The 19,536-nt window shown below is 44.8% G+C and overlaps 1 protein-coding gene across 4 annotated transcripts in view; it reads right to left on the reverse strand.

Annotated features, from left to right (window-relative positions):
- The window catches only part of iqsec1b (IQ motif and Sec7 domain ArfGEF 1b), a 577,194-nt gene that overhangs the window by 268,785 nt on the left and 288,873 nt on the right, over positions 1-19,536 (reverse strand). Inside the window, exon 1 of one of the 4 annotated variants that reach the window (XM_038812715.1) lies at positions 3,860-3,994. The exons of the other annotated variants lie outside the window; for them this stretch is intronic. Coding sequence (XP_038668643.1) covers positions 3,860-3,882 — 23 coding nt within the window. The 5' untranslated portion in view covers positions 3,883-3,994. Of the gene's footprint in view, positions 1-3,859; positions 3,995-19,536 lie in introns of those variants that run through there. 4 annotated transcript variants of the gene reach the window in all.

Below are 19,536 nucleotides of genomic sequence, written 5' to 3' on the forward strand. Positions count from 1 at the left end.
TGATGCACGTGGCTGGAGGGGGCGTCTTCAGCTAACTCATTCAACAATCTGCGCCCTAGTTGCCACATTCCGGCGCCTGTTCGGGGAGGCTGGTACGGGAATTGAACCCGCGCTGCTGGCATTGTTCTTTATTACAAGCCAGGGATTTAGCCCACTGTGCTAAACCTTAAACTTTGTCAAGAGGTAGGCTTTAAGCAGCATCTCAAAAGGAGTAAAGCAAAGTAGAGGGGCAAATCAGGTGATATTGCAGAGATGATAATGCTAGACCTTCATGGTGGTGCTAATGTGGGATCGGAAACGCATCTTGGGGTTAAGTATGACACAAAATTGTGAACAGACTGGCGTAGCCTTGAACTGTCGCCCGAGAGAGGGATGGAGCCGCTGGATAAGGAACAGAGCTTGGAGTCTAGATGAAGAACAATGGCTTGGTCTTCCCAATATTTAATTGGAGGACGTTTCTGCTCATCAGATCATGGATAAGCAGCCTGATAATTTAGCAACAGTGGAGGTATCAAAAGAGTTGGGTGGGTGGTTGAGCTGGGTGTCATCAGCGCATTGTGAAAACCCATGCGCTTCAAGATGATGTTTTTATGGAGCGGCAGGTGGTTGAGAAATAGGAGAGGGGCAAGGGGTAGATCCTTGGGGGACACAAAGGTAACAGTGTAAGAATGGGAAGAGAAATTATTGCAAATGAGAGCTGGATAAGAATGGAACAAGTGAGAGCAGTCCAGCTGGGCAAGGGTGGAGATGTGCTGGGAGAAGATGGTGTTGTCAACCGTGTCAAAGACTGTGGACAAGTTGAGGATGATGAAGATTACCTTCTTCACAGTCACATAGGATACAATGTTTGAATTTGGTGAGAGCTTTTTGGTTATTGTGGCAGCGGTGAAAGCCTGATAGAGGGGGCACGGTAGCAGTGGTTAGCACAGTTGCTTCACAGCTCCAGGGTCCCAGATTCGATTCCCGGCTTCGGTCACGGTCTGTGCGGAGTCCGCACGTTCTCCCAGTGTCTGTGTGGGTTTCCTCCTGGTGATCTGGTTTCCTCCCACAGTCCAAAGGTGTGCAGGTTAGGCCATGCTAAATTGCCCTTGGGTGTCCAAAAAGGTTGGGTGGGGTTGCTGGGTTACAGGGATGGGGTGTAGGTGTGGACTTAGATAGGGTGCCCTTTGCAAAGAGTTCAGACTCAATGGGCTAAATGGCCTCCTTCTGACTGCAAGTTCTATGAATAGAGTCGGACCTCCAGTTCCGGGTTAGATGGGTGACGGCAACACATTCAAGGACTCCAGGAAAAAGTGAACTTGTATTATGGTACTGTCGCTTGCAAGGACAGTGTGGTCAAAGGGTGGTTTTTTCAGGAATTGTGAGATTATGGCAGGTTTAAAAAGGAGAGGGGGACAACACCTGAATAGAGGGAACCGTTAACCACATCAGCCACCATGGGAATCAGAAGGGGAACTTGAAAGAGATGAAGAAGCAAATACCCTAGATTTTTTCTGCGATTTTTCATAAATTAATGTTAATGCTTCTTTTCTCTAACAATTCAAGCGAACTAGACAACGGCAGAAACTATTCTAATTTGCAATAAATGCAAAAAAGCAAACTTCAGAAATTAATGGTATTGCACAAAGAACACTTGAAATAAAATATAAGTAGGCAATTTGCTGCATCATGTCCTCTCCGACATTCAGCAAGATCGTGGCTGATCTGACTGTCGCCTTAATGGCACTTTGACCCCCATAACTCAGGCAGCACAGTGGCAAGCTCTGCAACCTCACAGCGCCAGGGATCCTGTTTCAATTTTGGCTGTGTATGACTGTGTGGAGTTTGCACGTTCTTCCTGTGTCTGCGTGGGTTTCGTCCCACAGTCCTAAAGATGTACAGGTTAGGTAGGGTTACGGGGATAGGTTGGGGGAAACAGGCCTAGGTAGGGTGCTCCTTCAGAGTGCCGGCACAGACTGGATGTGCCGAATGGCCTCTTTCTGCACTGCAGGGATTCAATGAACCCTAGAATCCTTTACAGATCAAAAATCAGGTTAACGCAGCTTTGAATATATTCAATGACAGCCTCCATTGCCCCCTAAGGAAGAAAATTCCAAAGACTAATGGCTGCTTCAGAAATTCCTCCACATTTCCATCTTAAATGGGAGACCCCCAACTGTGCCCCCTAGTTCTTTATTCCATCACAAATTAAACATCCTCTCGGTATCTACGTTGTCAAGCCCCCTCTGAACCTTGTGTTTCAATACAATCTTCTTCAATTCTTCTAAACCTCAATAGGTGTAGGCCTAACATTTTCAATGTTTTCCTCATAAGATAACCCCTTCATCCCAGGAATCAGCATGGTGAATCTTCCATGAATTGTTTCCCACTCAATTATATCCTTCCACAAAGACCAAAACTGTATACAATATCCCAAGTGCGGTCTTAATGTCTGTAACAAGAATTCCCTGCTTTTATACTCCATCAACTGTTGATTTAAAAAACTGATGATTTAATTGGAATTGTATAAAAAACAGTCCATTGACAAAGAAGAATTGTTAACTTAGTCTTTTCTTTTAAAAAAAAATGCTGTCCCTAACGAATATTAATAGTTCGTGAGGTCCAAGGGGCCAAAAGACTGAAAGTGGTTAATAATAAACATGACCTTGGATGCTTAAACAGAACAACGCAAGGAGAAGGAAGCACACATCTACATACACACAAACACCCAGGTGAATCAACAGTATTTCAAATTGGAAGCTTCAGATTTCTTGGAACTGAACAAGCTGGAATTAACAATCGCCAGCAATATTTGCTCCAAACTGCAACTACAATTTCTGTGTTACCTGACACAGTTGCAATATAGTAAGGATGGCAGTCTTTCATGACTTTTCTCTCCATAACCGATCATCCACAATTTATTTGTAAATGACACCGCCAAATGCTTCGGCAACAAATATTGCAGGCATTCCATTTTGACCTTGGATAAAAGATCAGTCTGGGCATGCATGGAAATGATCAATTTAAAAACCTGACTTCTATTGAATTCCCCTATAATTTCTCATTTATTACACAAAACATTTGGTGATCTCTCTCCATACTAAATGTAGACAAAATAACCACAATATGCACAGGAACACCAATGGCTTACAAATCAACACTGAAGACGATGAAATGCAAGATTTGTCCAGCTTGCTCATCGACAGGAAACTATTTTTTGATTTATCATCAGAAAGCCATAAAATATCTGTACGCCGAGATTCAAATTCTGAGATGTGCAGTATCCCCCATTGCTCTTAGTGAGTTTGACATGCAATTGTTTTTCACTACATCAAGCTAAAAATGTACGACAGCTTCTTGATTAAAGAATCCCCCATTCCTCACTGCCACCACCGTGTTGAAAATTATTTGACCCCTCAGGTTACAGATTTTGTTTTAAAACGGTTCAGTATATTTTCAAACTGTACAAGATTATGTGGTGTCAAGATATATTATGCAAATTGTCATCCTTACCCGTGGCTATATGCTTACGCATTTGCCACAACGTTTTGCAATGAGCCACTAAGTTAGACAGTCCCCATAAGCTTTAAAATGTGGCTTTGATAGCTAATCGCATTATTACTGCATACCTGGCTGCAACCATCTTATACGCTACCTTGTACATTATAAGTTATATTTAAGCATTTCTAGCACAAGTGGAAAACAAAACGTCCATTATAGCATTAACATAGAGCCAGTTGCTACAGCCGTTTAAATCACTGGAAAGGGCTTCCAGTCACCAGATGACCCTATGTCCATCTCTTAATGCTATTACCCACTAACTATTCAAGACGTAACCTGTTATATGCTGCAGAAATATATGGGGTAACTGTGTACTTACAAATGACAATGTCTACGGGCCATTTTGAAGCTGTGTCACCTTGATAATCAAATAAAAAGCAGAGCTGGTTGATTGGGTTATTTCCAAAAACTAATCACTGGACTTCCACATTTCTTCCAGCTCAATTAAAAGGGTGAACATAACAGAGGGGCTTGATGCAACCACAGAACAACTGCATCAGCTGCATACAGCATTGGGTTAAGACATGAACGGGTTACAATATTTCATCAACAGCTCGGTGCTGTGCCATATATTCCAAGCTATTAAAAATAATTTTACCCCAAATAAACAAGGTAATCATTTAATTTACACTAATCAAATATTTAAGTAACGCAGTCACATATTAATCTATTTTTCCACCTCTGTTGAACCAAAGTAGTTCAGTCCAAAATAGTGACTGTTGATTGGTGTTTCATCACCATGGAAACCACAGTTATCTGTTGAGGCAAATCATAGTCCCTTTGACACTGGCAAATCAATTTATAGGCATCGACTACGTAACAAGTGGTGATATATTTTGGTTTGATGAACAATTGGATAATTAGCAAGGTTGAGGAAGATTAATTTTAAAATCCTTGAGATTTCAATTACAGCAATTATTTAGAAAATCTTTCCAATTTACAGAGTGAAAAGACAGTATGTTAGAACCCATTATATTTACAGGTATAAAGCAGTTTTCAAAATTGTGCTCGTTTTAATTCCACATCGGCATTTCTTTTACTTGATGCATGAGCAGTTTTTTCTTCTATTATCACAGCTGCTGTAATTCCCTATAGCTGCTCAAATTAAATACAGTATTTCACTGTTCACTGATAAAATTGTAAGACAGAAAATGCGTGTGTTTTATGGTATATCATAAAAAAGTCTCTTTATATAATAAAATCATAACATTTGGCATAGTAGTAATGTCAGTGGACCAGTAATCCAGAGCAAGATCTAAGGACCCAGGTTCAAATCCCACCATGGCAGATGGTGAAATTTGAATTCAATTGAAAAGTCTAACGGTGACCATGAAACCATTATCGATTGTTGCAATATGTCCTTTGGGAAAGGAAATCTGCTGTCCTTACCTGGCCTACGTAACTCTGGAACCACAGTAATGTGGTTGGCTCTCAAATGCCCTCTGAAATGCAGGACAGTTTGGGATTGGCAACGAAATGTTGGCCCAGCCTGCCACGTCCTGCAAACGGAATACAAAAAAACTCCCCCAATTGACGCGGTTAATTTCCTAACGCAAGATGGATTAGTACTAGTAATGCCACAGATTCAGTCCCCATTTTGTGCAGATACATCTGCACATCTGATTTCGACAGGGTATTCAAAAAGGCACCACATTTAATCTTGGCATAAAGAACCGAAAAACTAATCAGCCATGAAATGCATAAATATTTCTGCTGATCAATGACCTGCAAGAAGTCGAGGTAGAACATTGACAATTACCTAAAGTATTGACTAGGATAATAAGAAAATCTAATGAGGGGCACATTTTTCCGAGGTGGCCGCCAGGTAGTTCCTTCCTCGGTATATTGAAGGATCGATAAAGGGTAAATGCTCCATCTGGATGCAGTTTGATAATGGTCCAATTATGGTGCACAAGTCTTGGGGAATTCTATTTTATCAATGGAATGAAAGCACATTGCAAAAGGAGTCAAACGTGAAAATTAGACTTAGAGCAGGTTTTGGGGGAATAGGGTGTTTAGAGTCAGAGTCACAGCATGGACACAGTCCCTTCGGCCCAACTTGTCCATGCTACCCAATTTTTAACCACTAAGCTCGTCCCAATTCCCCACATTTGGCCCGTACCCTCTATACCTATGTAACTGTCTAAATACTTTTTAAAAAGACAAAATTGTACCCACCTCTACTACTGCCTCTGGCAGCTCGTTCCAGACACTCACCACCCTCTGAAAAAAACGCCCTTTTGGACCCTTTCCCCTTGCACCTTAAACCTATACTCTCTATAGTTTTAGACTCCCCTACCTTGTTGACTATTTGCCTTATCTATGCCCCTCAGTATTTTAAAGACTTTTATAAGATCACTCCTAAGCCTCCTATGCTACTGGGAAAAAAGTCACACTCTATTCAGCCTCTCCTTATAACTCAAACCATCAAGTCCTGGTTGCATCCTAGTAAATCTTTTTTGCACTCTTTCTAGTTATATAATAGGGGTCCAGAAATGTACACAGTATTCAAAGTGTGGCCTTACTATTGTCTCCTACAACTTCAACAAGACGTCCCAGCTCCTGTATTCAATGTTCTGCTGAATGCCTTCTTCACCACCCTGTCCACCTGTGACTCCACTTTCAAGGAGCTATGAACCTGTACACCTAGATCTCTTTATTCTATAACTCTCCACAACACCCTACCATTAACTGAGTAGGTCCGGCTCCGATTCGAGCTACCAAAACGCATCACCTCACATTTATCTAAATAAACTCCAACTACCATTCATCTGCCCACTGGCCCAATTGATCATGATCCCATAGCAACCCTAGATAACTTTCTTCACTGTCCACTATGACACCAACCTTGGTGTCATCTGCAAACTTACTAACCATGCCTCCTAAATTCTCATCCAAGTCATGAATATAAATAACAAATAACAGTGGACCCAGCACTGATCCCTGAGGCACACTGCTGGTCACAGACCTTCAGTTTGGAAAAACAACTTTCCACAACCACCCTTTGTTTTCTGTAGTCAAGCCAACTTTGTATCCAATTGGCTACCTCACCCTGGATGCCATGCAATTTAAACTATGCAACAACCTACCATGTGGTATCTTGTCAAAGGCCTTGCTAAAGTCCATGTAGACAACTTCAACTGCACTGCCCTCGTCTACTTTACCCCTTCAAAAAAACTCAAATCAAATTCGTGAGACATGATTTTCCACTCACAAAGCCATGCTGACTGTCCCTAATCAGTCCTTGCCTCTATAAATGACTGTAGATCCTGTCTCTCAGAATACCTTCCAACAACAGCAGATGTTAAGCTCACCGGTCTGTAATTCCCAGGCTTTTCCCTGCGGCCCTTCTTAAACAAAGGCACAGCATTTGCTACCCTCCAATCTTCAGGAAACTCACTGTGGCTGTCAACAATTCAATTATCTCTGCTAGGGGATCCGCAATTGCCTCCCTAGCCTCCCAAAACATCCTGGGATACATTTCATCAGTTCCCAGGGATTTATCTACCTTGATGCGCTTCAAGACTTCCAGCACCTCCTTCTCTGTAATATGTACATTCCTCAAGACATCAATATTTATTTGCCCAAGTTCCCTTAGATCCATGCCTTTTTCAACAGTAAATGGTGATGAGAAATATTAATTTAGGATCTCCCCCATCTCTAGTGGATCCGCATATAGATGACCTTGTAGATTCTTAAGAGGCTCTACTCTCTCTCTAGTTACTCTTTTGCCCTTTATGTATTTGTAGAAGCTCTGTGGATTCTCCTTTGCCTTATCTGTCATAGCAACCTCATGTTCCCTTTTTGCCCTCCTGATTTCGCTCTTAATTGTACTCCGCCAACTTCTATACCCTTCAAGGGATACACTTGATCCCAGCTGCCTATGCATGGCTTTTGCCTCCTCCTTTTTTTCCCCAGGGCCTCAATATCCCAAGTCATCCAGGGTTCCCTACTTCTATCAGCCTTGCCCTTCAATCTAAAAGGAATGTGCTTATCCTGAACCCAGGTCAGCACCCTTTTGAGAGCCCCCCCATCATTTTAAAGTTCTTGTCTAATCCCATCAAAATTGGCCTTGCCCCAATTTGGGCCAGACCGATCATGCTCCATAGCCCTTCCTTATTCCCCAAAAGGAGGTCAGGTTTTGCTCCCTCTCTAGTCAGGCCATCCACATACTGAATGAGAAATTCTTCCTGAATACACCCAACAAATTTCTCTCAATCCAAGCCCTTAATGCTATGGCTGTCCCAGGCAATGTTGGGAAAGTTAAAGTCCCCCGCTATTACCACCCTATTTTTCTTGCAGCTGTCTGTAATCTCCTTACATATTTGATCCTCAATTTCCCACCGACTATTTGGGGGCCTGTAGGGCAATACTATCCAAGTGATCTCTCCTTATTTTCTACCCATATAGACTCAGTGGGCGAACCCTCGGATATATCCTCTCTCAGTACTGCCGTGATATTCTCCCTAATCAAAAATGCAACTCCCCTCCTCTCTTACCTCCTGCTCTATCTTTCCTATTGCATCTGTACCCTCGAACATTGAGCTGCCAATCCTGCCCCTCCCTTTGCTTGTCATATGAGGAATGGTTGAACATCCTGGGTCTGTACTCATTGGAGTTTAGAAGGATGAGGGAGGATCTTATTGAAACTTACAGGATATTGCGAGGCCTAGATAGAGTGGACGTAGAGAGGATGTTTTCACTTGTAGGAAAAACTAGAACCAGAGTACACAACATCAGACTAAAGGGACAATCCTTCAAAACAGAGATGAGGAGGAATTCCTTCAGCCAGAAAGTGGTGAATCTGTGGAACTCTCTGCCGCAGAAGGCTGTGAAGGCCAAATCACTGAGTGCCTTTAAGACAGAGATAGATAGGTTCTTGATTAATAAGGGGATCAGGGGTTCTGGGGAGAAGGCAGAAGAATGGGAATGAGAAACATATCAGCCATGATTGAATGGTGGAACAGACTCGTTAGACTGAGTGGCCTAATTCTGCTCCAATGTCTTATGGTCTGAGCCATGTTTCAATAATAGCTGTAATATCCCGGTCCATGTATCCATCCATGCCCTGAGTTCATCTGCCTTGCCCATCAGGCCTCTTGCATTAAAATGAATACAGTTTAATCTGAACTTCACTTGCTCTATGCCCTGATTTCTCAGACCATCTGTCCAGTCATGTTTTGTATACTCTCCCTATTTTTTATTTCTCTTAGCCTTACTGGACCCATTCACTGAGTTCTCCACAGTCTCTGTACTCTAGCCCTTTTTGGTTTTGGTTTCTCTGCCTTTCACTTTTCCCCTTGCTGCCTTTTGAGTTGGAAAAATAAAGGGCGAAATTCTCCGACCCCCACGACGGGTGGGAGAATAGCGGGAGGGCCTTCCCGACATTTTTGCCGCCCTCCCGCTATTCTCCCCCGCCCCCGCCGAAGTCCCGACCCGAATCGCTGCCGCCGTTTTTTTACGGCTGGCAGCGATTCTCAGCTGTTAGATGGGCCGAAGTCCCAGCCCTTTCCGCCGTTTTTATGAACGGCAAACACACCTGGTCTTGCCGTTCGTAAAAACGGCGTCACAAACTCGCTTTTTATAACCATGGCACCGATTGGCACGGCAGTACCACGGCCGTGCCAAGGGTGCCATGGGCCCGTGATCGGTGGGCACCAATCGCGGGCAGCGGGCCCGATGCCCGCGCACTACTTGTCCTTCCGCCGCCCCGCAGTATCCATTCGCGGGGCGGCTGAGGGGCAACCCGGCCCGCGCATGCGCGGGTTTCACGCAAAAACGCGATGACGTCACCCGCGCATGCGCGGGTTGGAGTCTTCCAAACTGCGCATGCGCGGCTGACGTCATATGACGCGTCAGCCGGCGCTAACTCCAGCAAGCGGGCTTAACGATTTTCGTTAAGCCCGTCTTGCCGGAGCCTACGGCGTCGGGCTGCTAGCCCCGACCGGGGACCAGAATCGGTCCCCGGTCGGGAAGGGGCGCGCTGCCGTAAAACCCGCCCGGGTTTTACGGCAGCTTTACGATTTCTCCCGTTTTGGGAGAATCTCGCCCAAAGTTTGGAACAACATGGTAATTGGAGAACTGAAGTAGAAAAACATTTGAGGAAATGTGGGTGAAACGCCACTTATTTATCTCATGCAAATGAAAACAGGCTTAAAAGGCCAAAAAGACATTAAAAGACTTAAAAGGAGGGGTGGCATGGTAGCACAGTGGTTAGCAATGTTCTTTCACAGCTCCAGGGTCCCAGGTTCGATTCCCAACTTGGGTCACTGTGGAGTCTGCACGTTCTCCCCGTGTCTGTGCGGGTTTCCTCCGTGTGCTCCGGTTTCCACCCACAAGTCCTGAAAGACGTGCTGTTAGGTGAAGTGGACATTCTGAATTCTCCCCGTGTACCCGAACAGGCGCCGGAATGTGACGACTAGGGGCTTGTCATAGTAACGTCATTGCAGTGTTGATGTAAGCCTACTTGTGACAATAAAGATTATTAATTATTATTAAATGTCTATATGCTTAACAAATTGTTACAATTCAGGCCATTGCATCATGTCTAATACAACTATTTGCTTCAATAGGTATCTTAGGTCGTGGTATATAAGTCGACCCAGCATTTAAGTTGACCTGACATAAAATAACAACCTCATTCTCCCAGCGCCAAAAGCCATGCCTTTGCACGTACTCACCATAAACTGGTGAGAATTTAGTGAAGATTTTAGACCAACATCTTGCAGCCGCTTTAAGTAACAAAACAGCCTGTTGTGGCAGAAGTCCAGAGCCTACCAAAAGACCTCAATGCCAAAATTACCTGTTTCCTGTAATCCATCATCAGTGACAAAAAACATAGAGGACCTATTAAATCACATCGGAAACATGGATGAAATACCCACATGAATTTCGATCTGGCCAGAAGCTAAACTGAAGTGGAAAGTTTTGAAAGTAGTTTCAGAGAAAATGACAGAACATGAAAAGATAACCTCCATTGCCAGATGAACAAAGTTAAAGTGGAGGGTAATTATCAAATGTGAAACCATACTCAACATCAAGTTTTCTGCAGGAGTTTGTGTACATCCATGAAGACAGTTGGATGGATGAGGATGAAGTGAAGTTATGGATCAGTAAGTAACATGTGGTAGGCAGCCGGAAGATATACATAAAGAATGCAATTTAGTTGAGGCACATTCAAATAACCGATGAGATCAAGAGGTGGGTGTGGAGAAATGACACCCAGGGATTCTAATATCCATGGTTCAATCTTTGGGTGCGAGCCTCAACAAGCCAATCGAGGATCATGTTTGTATCAAATTAAACAGGCGGATGGTTGACAGAGAAAAAAACCTTCACAAATAGCAACAGCATGTGTGCTGCCCCGTTTGATGTGTGTGGCTTGATCGTCAAATTGTGGGATGCTATTACTGCACCAAGTGTCATCAGATCACTCAAAAAACATGAAATGTCAAATTCAACAGATGGAAAGGAAGATGATTTGATATGGAGGATTAATTCTGAAGCTGAAAGCACCACATCTGATCCAAAGTGGGATCCTTATGATGATGCCATCGCCAACGTAACTCGGAACTAATTCTATTAGCTTTGCGTTGGATGTTGAAGACAATGAATCTGACTATTTTAAAATGTTCGGATTGTGGTTAAAGGTATCATTGTACAATTAATTCATTTAATAAACTGCACCACACGAGTTCAGGAAGAATTACTGGTATTATGTTTTTGTTTCAAAATGGCAACCATACTGGGAGTTCATATTTTAGTCTTGGTACATAAACTCAACTCATGTTTTTGGGAGGATTGTTGAGGCTTCAAAAGGTCAACTTATACACTGTGATCTATGGTCAGCCCTTTCTCGCAGTGATCAAAATGCAACTTTACGTAGGCCACAAATAATGGAGTCCCATAATGGCTGAGCTTGGGATACCAACATGCGTTCTTAATCTTTCGGATTTACAGAATGTACGTCAACTGACCACAAGGTCAGGCAGAAAGCTACAATCCATGCTTAGAGCAACAGAAGCAAGATAAAGAATAAACAATGACAACAAAAAATGCTGGAAAGACTCAACAGGTCTGGCAGCATCTATGGAGAGAGAAACCATTTCGATTCCATATGACTCTTTTCAGAGCTCTGATCCCTCAACGAAAACATATTTGGCAACTTCTCAATGCTATTTGGGAGATCATGATATGCACAGACTGCCACATATTTTGCTACAGTGGGGAATTTCGATAACTGCTTTACTGGCTATAAAGTTCTTTGAGATGTTCTGACTTGTGAAAATCTAGATATACAGCAAGTAATTTATTTACATCTATGTGCAGAGAATTAGAGCATGGTCGTGTATCAAAGTAAAGCAGTTTCAAATTGAAGTTTTATACATACCTTTGTAATGCCAGCCGTGAGTATGTGCCAAAGTCTCGGGGGTCATGATTCTTATGCAGAAAAATAATTTTAAAAAGTGGTGCAATGTGTTGCTTTCACAAATGTAGCTGTAATAGATGGTCTGAACGGAATAGAAGTATCACCACTTCCTTGATGTATATTTCACAAACATATGTGGCAGAAATTGTAGTATTAAAAATATCAGATACCTATTTGCAGTTTGTTACCATAGTATGCAGGTAGCCCACGGATTTTTATCAAGTGTTGAGAAAATCAGACAGTCAATTTAAACTTGCTCACCTATGCTAAGCTCAACTTATTTTTGTCTAACAAATTCTCTTGAACTCCATGGACTTATTATTGCAAAGAGTGGGACTTGAATCCATACACCATGCAGGACATTGTTAAGGATGAAGATTCTTCAGTGAGGCAAATGAATCTCACACGAAAACGTGTCCATTCTCGGACAAACAAAATTCCAATTTTCAGTGCTGACAAATCACTGCTACAATTTAAAATGATTCACAAATAGGAATGGTGTCATAAATTCAAAAAGCAACCAAGATCATCCAAAAAAATGCTGAAAATACATATGGCAAAACATAATTTGTTCAGGCAGAAATAATCTTGAATACTTTCCTGCAAGGGTTAAAGCACACAACTTTCAAGCCATATTGGTACTGTTAAGCTCTAAGGCAGAAGAGCACAATGAGAGACATGGAATGATTTAAAAAAAATGTTTATTAGAATATTTTTCATAATAATCAACCCAACCAGAATAAAAGAATGCAAAAAATCCACTAGCAATTATAAAAGTAAAAAGAAAACACTTGAATACCAAAACTAACCCAAACCCTCAACAACGGATGGTGACTAACTTTTAAAAAAGGACAAAATGGCTGCCATCTCAGATAGAAGCTCTCCGCCGATTCCCAATGGAGAGTTTGAACTTCTCCAAGTGTAGGAATTACATTAAGTCACCCAAACAAGCAGGAGCACTGGGCGGAGAGGAAGACTTCCAAATAAGCAATATTCACCTCTGGGCTATCAGAAAATGGCGACAACATCCGCCTCTTCCGCAGACTGAATCACCAGAGAATCCAGCACCCCAAATATGGTCATCAGCGGACACTGGTCTAAATCACATGGAAATCTCTGACATGGTCTTAAAAAAGGAAGTCCAGAAGCCGATAAGTTTGGGGCAACCAGAACAGGTGTGTGTGGCTAGCCAGGACAAGAGAACAGCGATCACACCTCTATCAACATTTGGGAGAAATCCACTCATCCTTGCCCTAGTCAAGTGCATCCTATCTACCACCTTAAACTGAATTAGGCTCAACCCAGCACATGAGGATGTGGAGTTGACCCTGTGAAGGGCCTCGCTCCAAACCACCCCTGTAAGAATGGGGCCCAATTCACTTTCCCACTTTGCCCTCACACGCTTAACGGAGCAGAATCCGATGAAAACATATGGTCACATAGGTCTGAAATAGACTGCCTTTTACCTACCGGTGGACATTCGGGACCCAAGCCAGCCAACCTTCACGACACACCATTATTGCTTACCTTAATGCGGCAGATGAGCCTGCTTGGTCCTCACAATCTCACTTGCTTTGTCATTCAATGTTACATTTATGCTAAGGACGTCAGCTGACGATTTAAGTTCCCACTGTATCCATTGAAAAAGTTTTTTCCTCAAATTCGCCATGCCTTTGAAGGTTTGAGGGTTTTATTATTTGTCAGTACTTCCCTGCATATAAACACACATGGGCATTGCATCCTGATTTGCATCGTCACAATTAAAGCCATACCACAAGAGATCATTTTTGTATTGCTTTGTTCCCGTTTTCAAGTTCTTCTTAATTGTCTGCTCACAAGAGGCCCTGGAGCTCCGAACGCAGCTCACACCAGCACTGCTTTGTCTTGCCGTGGACTCTCCTGAAAAGCTCTCTCTAGCAGATTCAGTTGAGATCCTGGCCTGTTTGTGTCACTGGCCCTCTCGTCCTTATGACAAAATAATCCATCTTCAGTTCTTCACACAGCCCTGTTGCTTGCTTGCCAGCTGCTACAAAATGGAGGCATCTCTCCCCCATGATTTTGGGCCCAAATCACCAATGTACAGGGTGCGTGGCGTCAGTGTACATGGTGGGTGTGTGACCTTCTCTCTGCCGCTGCCTCTGGTGGAAATAAATTTTATTAAAATTTAGAGTACCCAATTATTTTTTCCAATTAAGGGGCAATTTAGCATGGCCAATCCGCCTACCTTGCACATCTTTGGGTTGTGGGGGTGAAACCCACACAGACACAGGGAGAATGTGCAAACTCCACACAGACAGTGACCCAGGGCCGGGATTCGAACCCAGGTCCTCAGCGCTGTAGGCAGCAATGCTAACCACTGTGCCACCGTGCTGCCCTCTGGTGGAAATACTTCATTGTTCATACTTAAAGGCTGGTCACAGCCGGCATTCTTTTCTTTTATTTGAAAATTTATTTCCAATACTTGATTTTTCCAAGTTTATGACTTTTTAACTATTGAAAATTAAAACAATTTCAGTTGAACATCTGCACCCTGTGGGCAGCAAGTTAGCACAGTGGTTAGCACTGTGGCTTCACAGCGCCAGGGTCCCAGTTTTGATTCCCAGCTTAGGTCGCTTGTCTGTGCGGAGTATGCATGTTCTCCCCTCGTCTGCGTGGGTTTCCTCCGGGTGTTTCAGTTTCCTCCCACAAGTCCCAGAAAAGACGTGCTGTTAGGTAATTTGGACATTCTGAATTCTCCCTCTGTGCATCCGAACAGGCTCCGGAATGTGGCGACTAGGGGCTTTTCACAAAAACTTAATTGCAGTGTTAATGTAAGCCTACTTGCAACAATAAAGAATATTAAAATTTAAATTAAATTACATTTAGAAATTTTAACAAAGATAGAAAAAAGTACAATTTTGTTTTTATCTTACAAATGATCACTTTGGACAAGATGAAATAACTTGTCAAACACACATGTCACAATACTGGTTCCACTGCATTGCACTATCCTAACATCGAAGTCATCTCCTTTTCCATTCTGACCAAAAGCTGGGTTCATCCTGGTTTCCAGACAGTGGTGACACAAACTGATGACTTTGGAGGTTTCTTCAGTGTTGACATGTGTCAGCCATATTGACTGGTCTTGTTTGATTGGTATTCCTGGCTGACAAAGTTGGCCTAGCTTCCCTCTCACTGTCCAGTAGATGCATCCAGTTACAGACTGCTGACCACTTCCCAACCAGTACTTCACATTGTGGGAGTGCAAGCGGACATTGTGCTGGCCATTGTACAGCTTGACCACGGAGCTGCAAGTCGCACCTGGCCAATCAGTGGCGGGGGGCAAGCCGAGCAGTGCATAGAGGGCGAGCACCAGAGCGAATCTCCAAGCTGAGGTCACCACTGTTAGCATCGCGCACCCACATGGACACTCGTTATCCACTGTCCCCACCCGCTGTGTGCGTGGTGACCAGCACAAAGCGCAGCCTTGCACCACCACCTCCCCCCCCCCAAATCGCCACAATCAAGGGCTGCATTTTTAAAAGCCGGACGCAGCCGTTGTAGGCTTCTTCCCGCGATCGGGAATGCTGCAACCAATCGCTCCGAGACCCTCCTGACATCCACCCACTGGTCGCAACCCTGAGTTTGAATAACCCTGGCATAGAGAGGCACCCAATGCTCCACCCCATCCAGACTAATACCCTGACACTGACGAGAGGACCTCAGCACTATAGAGTGCGGCTCTAGCATCAAGGGGAAAGGGAGTGGAGCAAGTGGGCTACCCTGCCAAGTGCCCCTATTCAATGAAAACCTTCATACGGACACTGGCAGGAGGCTCATTATACATTGGTGCATCCAGGAAACAAATTTCTGCCCAAATCCAGACCTCCGAAGAATCTCAGGTAAATACTCCTATTCCTCTGTCAATTGCCTTCACCAAAGATACTATCACCTCCTGTTTTGGGGGGGGGGGGGGGGGGGGGGGGGGGGGGGGGGGGGGGGGGGGGGGGGGGTTTAACAGGTGACGTATATTGGCCGACAATGGTCGACCTTTCGTGAAGCCCGCTTGATCCTCCGACATTATATTTCAGGCAAAGATCTAACCAGAGCAGCAACACCTCAGCGAACAGTCGGACGTCAGCATTCAAAAGTGAGATACGACGGTATGAGAGTGCAACGCTCCGTCGGGTCTTTGTCCCTCTTCAGAAGCAGAGAAATAGAGGCTTGAGTGAGGGTCGGAGGCAGCGACCCCGGGATAGGGACCCATCAAACATGTCCAACAATAAAAAGGTACAAGCTGCTCCAAGAACTTCTTGTAAAATTCTCAATCGGAAAGCCAACCGGACTGGGTTGACATCAGCCTAACATATTTCAGAATTGGATCAGGGCGTAACGGGGAGTCCAACTCACTGCTCCTATCCACCTCAACTGGGATGGGCAGAATGTCCACAAAATCAGACATGACCGATTTATCTGCCGGGGGCTCTGATCTATAAAGATTGCGATAAAAGGATTTAAAAGTCGCATTAAGGGAATAGGGATAACCCTGGGAATTACAGGCCAGTTAGTCTTACTTCGGTGGTAGGCAAAGTAATGGAAAGGGTACTGAGGGATAGGATTTCTGAGCATCTGGAAAGGCATTGCTTGATTAGGGATAGTCAGCACGGATTTGTGAGGGGTAGGTCTTGCCTTACAAGTCTTATTGAATTCTTTGAGGAGGTGACCAAGCATGTGGATGAAGGTAAAGCAGTGGATGTAGTGTACATGGATTTTAGTAAGGCATTTGATAAGGTTCCCCATGGTAGGCTTATGCAGAAAGTAAGGAGGCATGGGATAGTGGGAAATTTGGCCAGTTGGATAACAAACTGGCTAACCGATAGAAGACAGAGAGTTGTGGTGGATGGCAAATATTCAGCCTGGAGCCCAGTTATCAGTGGCGTACCGCAGGGATCAGTTCTGGGTCCTCTGCTGTTTGTGATTTTCATTAACGACTTGGATGAGGGAGTTGAAGGGTGGGTCAGTAAATTTGCAGATGATACGAAGATTGGTGGAGTTGTGGATAGTGAGGAGGGCTGTTGTCGGCTTCAAAGAGACATAGATAGAATGCAGAGCTGGGCTGAGAAGTGGCAGATGGAGTTTAACCCTGACAAGTGTGAGGTTGTCCATTTTGGAAGGACAAATCTGAATGCGGAATACAGGGTTAATGGTAGGGTTCTTGGCAATGTGGAGGAGCAGAGAGATCTTGGGGTCTATGTTCATTGTTCTTTGAAAGTTGCCACTCAAGTGGATAGAGCTGTGAAGAAGGCCTATGGTGTGCTAGCGTTCATTAGCAGAGGGATTGAATTTAAGAGCCGTGAGGTGATGATGCAGCTGTACAAAACCTTGGTCAGGCCACATTTGGAGTACTGTGTGCAGTTCTGGTCACCTCATTTTAGGAAGGATGTGGAAGCTTTGGAAAAGGTGCAAAGGAGATTTACCAGGATGTTGCCTGGAATGGAGAGTAGGTCATACGAGGAAAGATTGAGGGTGCTAGGCCTTTTCTCATTAGAACGGAGAAGGATGAGGGGCGACTTGATAGAGGTTTATAAGATGATCAGGGGAATAGATAGAGTAGACAGTCAGAGACTTTTTCCCCGGGTGGAACACACCATTACAAGGGGACATAAATTTAAGATAAATGGTGGAAGATATAGAGGGGATGTCAGAGGTAGGTTCTTTACCCAGAGAGTAGTGGGGGCATGGAATGCACTGCCTGTGGTAGTAGTTGAGTCGGAAAATTTATGGACCTTCAAGCGGCTATTGGATAGGTACTTAGATTAGGGTAGAATAAGGGAGTGTAGGTTAACTTCTTAAGGGCAGCACGGTAGCATTGTGGATAGCACAATTGCTTCACAGCTCCAGGGTCCCAAGTTCGATTTCGACTTGGGTCACTGTCTGTGTGGAGTCTGCACATCCTCCCCGTGACTGCGTGGGTTTCCTCCGGGTACTCCGGTTTCCTCCCACAGTCCAAAGATGTGCAGGTTGGGTGGATTGGCCATGACAAATTGTCCAAAATTCTATGATTAACCTAGGACAAAAGTTCGGCGCAACATCGTGGGCCGAAGGGCCTGTTCTGTGCTGTATTTCTCTATTTCTCTATTTCTATTAACCGGAGGAGTGGCGGAAACAAGGTTACCTTTAAATGGAGTATCTGAGTGATCTCCTGATAGGCTGCTTGCTGTTAGAGTTGTTGGGCCAGAAGATGACTGGCCTTCTCCCCTTACTCATAAAAAGGGCCCCTGGAGTGTTGTAACTGACATACCGCCCCGCTAGTAGACAATAGCTCGAACTGGGTCTGTCATTTTTACTTACTTGCCAATAGCTCCAGAGTAGGATCAAGCAAACGCTGGTGATGCGCCTCAAGAATGCAACCTACCTGCCTCTGCTGCTCCACTTTTTGTTGTTAATATATATGCCCTGTAGAGATACCTTCCTCGTGTGGGAGCCTTGTAGGGGGGAGCTGTAATTGAATCAGATTTGTTAGATTATATAGTGGTCTATGGAAGTGGACACGCTCACTTCCGGTAGTGGCCATGACCAGCTAGGTCACACAGACGGCAACTCCTGCCGGGACCAGGATTTCGGGCCATTTAACGGAGCGGCAGTGGCACTTGTAGGGCGGGTATCGGCGTGGGAACAGACGCTGGAGATGTTCCCCCTGTTACTGTATGGAAGGAACCAGGAGCGGGGCCGTAAAACATGAAATTGCAGGAAGGAAGACAGAGCGGGTCCAGGAGTTCAAAATGGCGCCCGTCACAGATTGGGAAACATGGGCCCTGTGGGCCAGAGAGCAGCAGAACTTCTTGAGGATCTGTTTTGCTGAGCTAAAATTGGAGATGTTGACCCCTATGGAGGCCTCCATGGGAAATATGGCAGAGGTTCAGAAGGTACAGGAGAAGGCAATCAAGGAGGTGGAGAGGAAGGTGTCAGAGAACGAGGACGAGATCCTGGGCCTGGCGGTCAGGGTGGAGGCGCATGAGGCCCTACACAAGAGATGGCAGGAGAGGCTGGATGACCTTGAATATAGATCTCGGAGTCACAATCTGCGGATCCTGGGCCTCCCTGAAGGTGTGGAGGGGGCGGACACGAGCACATATGTGACCACGATGCTGGGGACGCTGATGGGTGCAGGGGCCTTCCCACAGCCCTTGGAGCTGGATGGGGCGCATAGGGTCCTCGCCAGGAAGCCAAGGGTGAACAAACCACCGAGCGCGATGGTGATAAGGTTCCACCGCTTTACAGACAGGGAATGGGCCCTGCGTTGGGAAAGGAGCAGAGCAGCAAGTGGGAGAACGGTGAGATTTGCATTTACCAGGACTTGGGAGCTGAGCTGGCGAGGAGGCATGCGGGTTTGAACCGTGCCAAGGCGGTCCTCCACAGCAAAGGGGCGAAGTTCGGGCTCCTGCATCTGGCGAGACTTTGGGTAACGTACCAGGACAGGCAGAATTGTGCTGCTTTGCTGACTGACGGGGAGCCAGTTGTTGGGGATAGATGGAGTCGGGCTGGGGGCCTCCGGCAAGAGAGCTGGAGCGAGTGGGGGGCGCGGACAT

Source organism: Scyliorhinus canicula, chromosome 11 (assembly GCF_902713615.1).
Source record: "Scyliorhinus canicula chromosome 11, sScyCan1.1, whole genome shotgun sequence".
NCBI classification, from domain to species: Eukaryota; Metazoa; Chordata; class Chondrichthyes; order Carcharhiniformes; family Scyliorhinidae; genus Scyliorhinus; species Scyliorhinus canicula.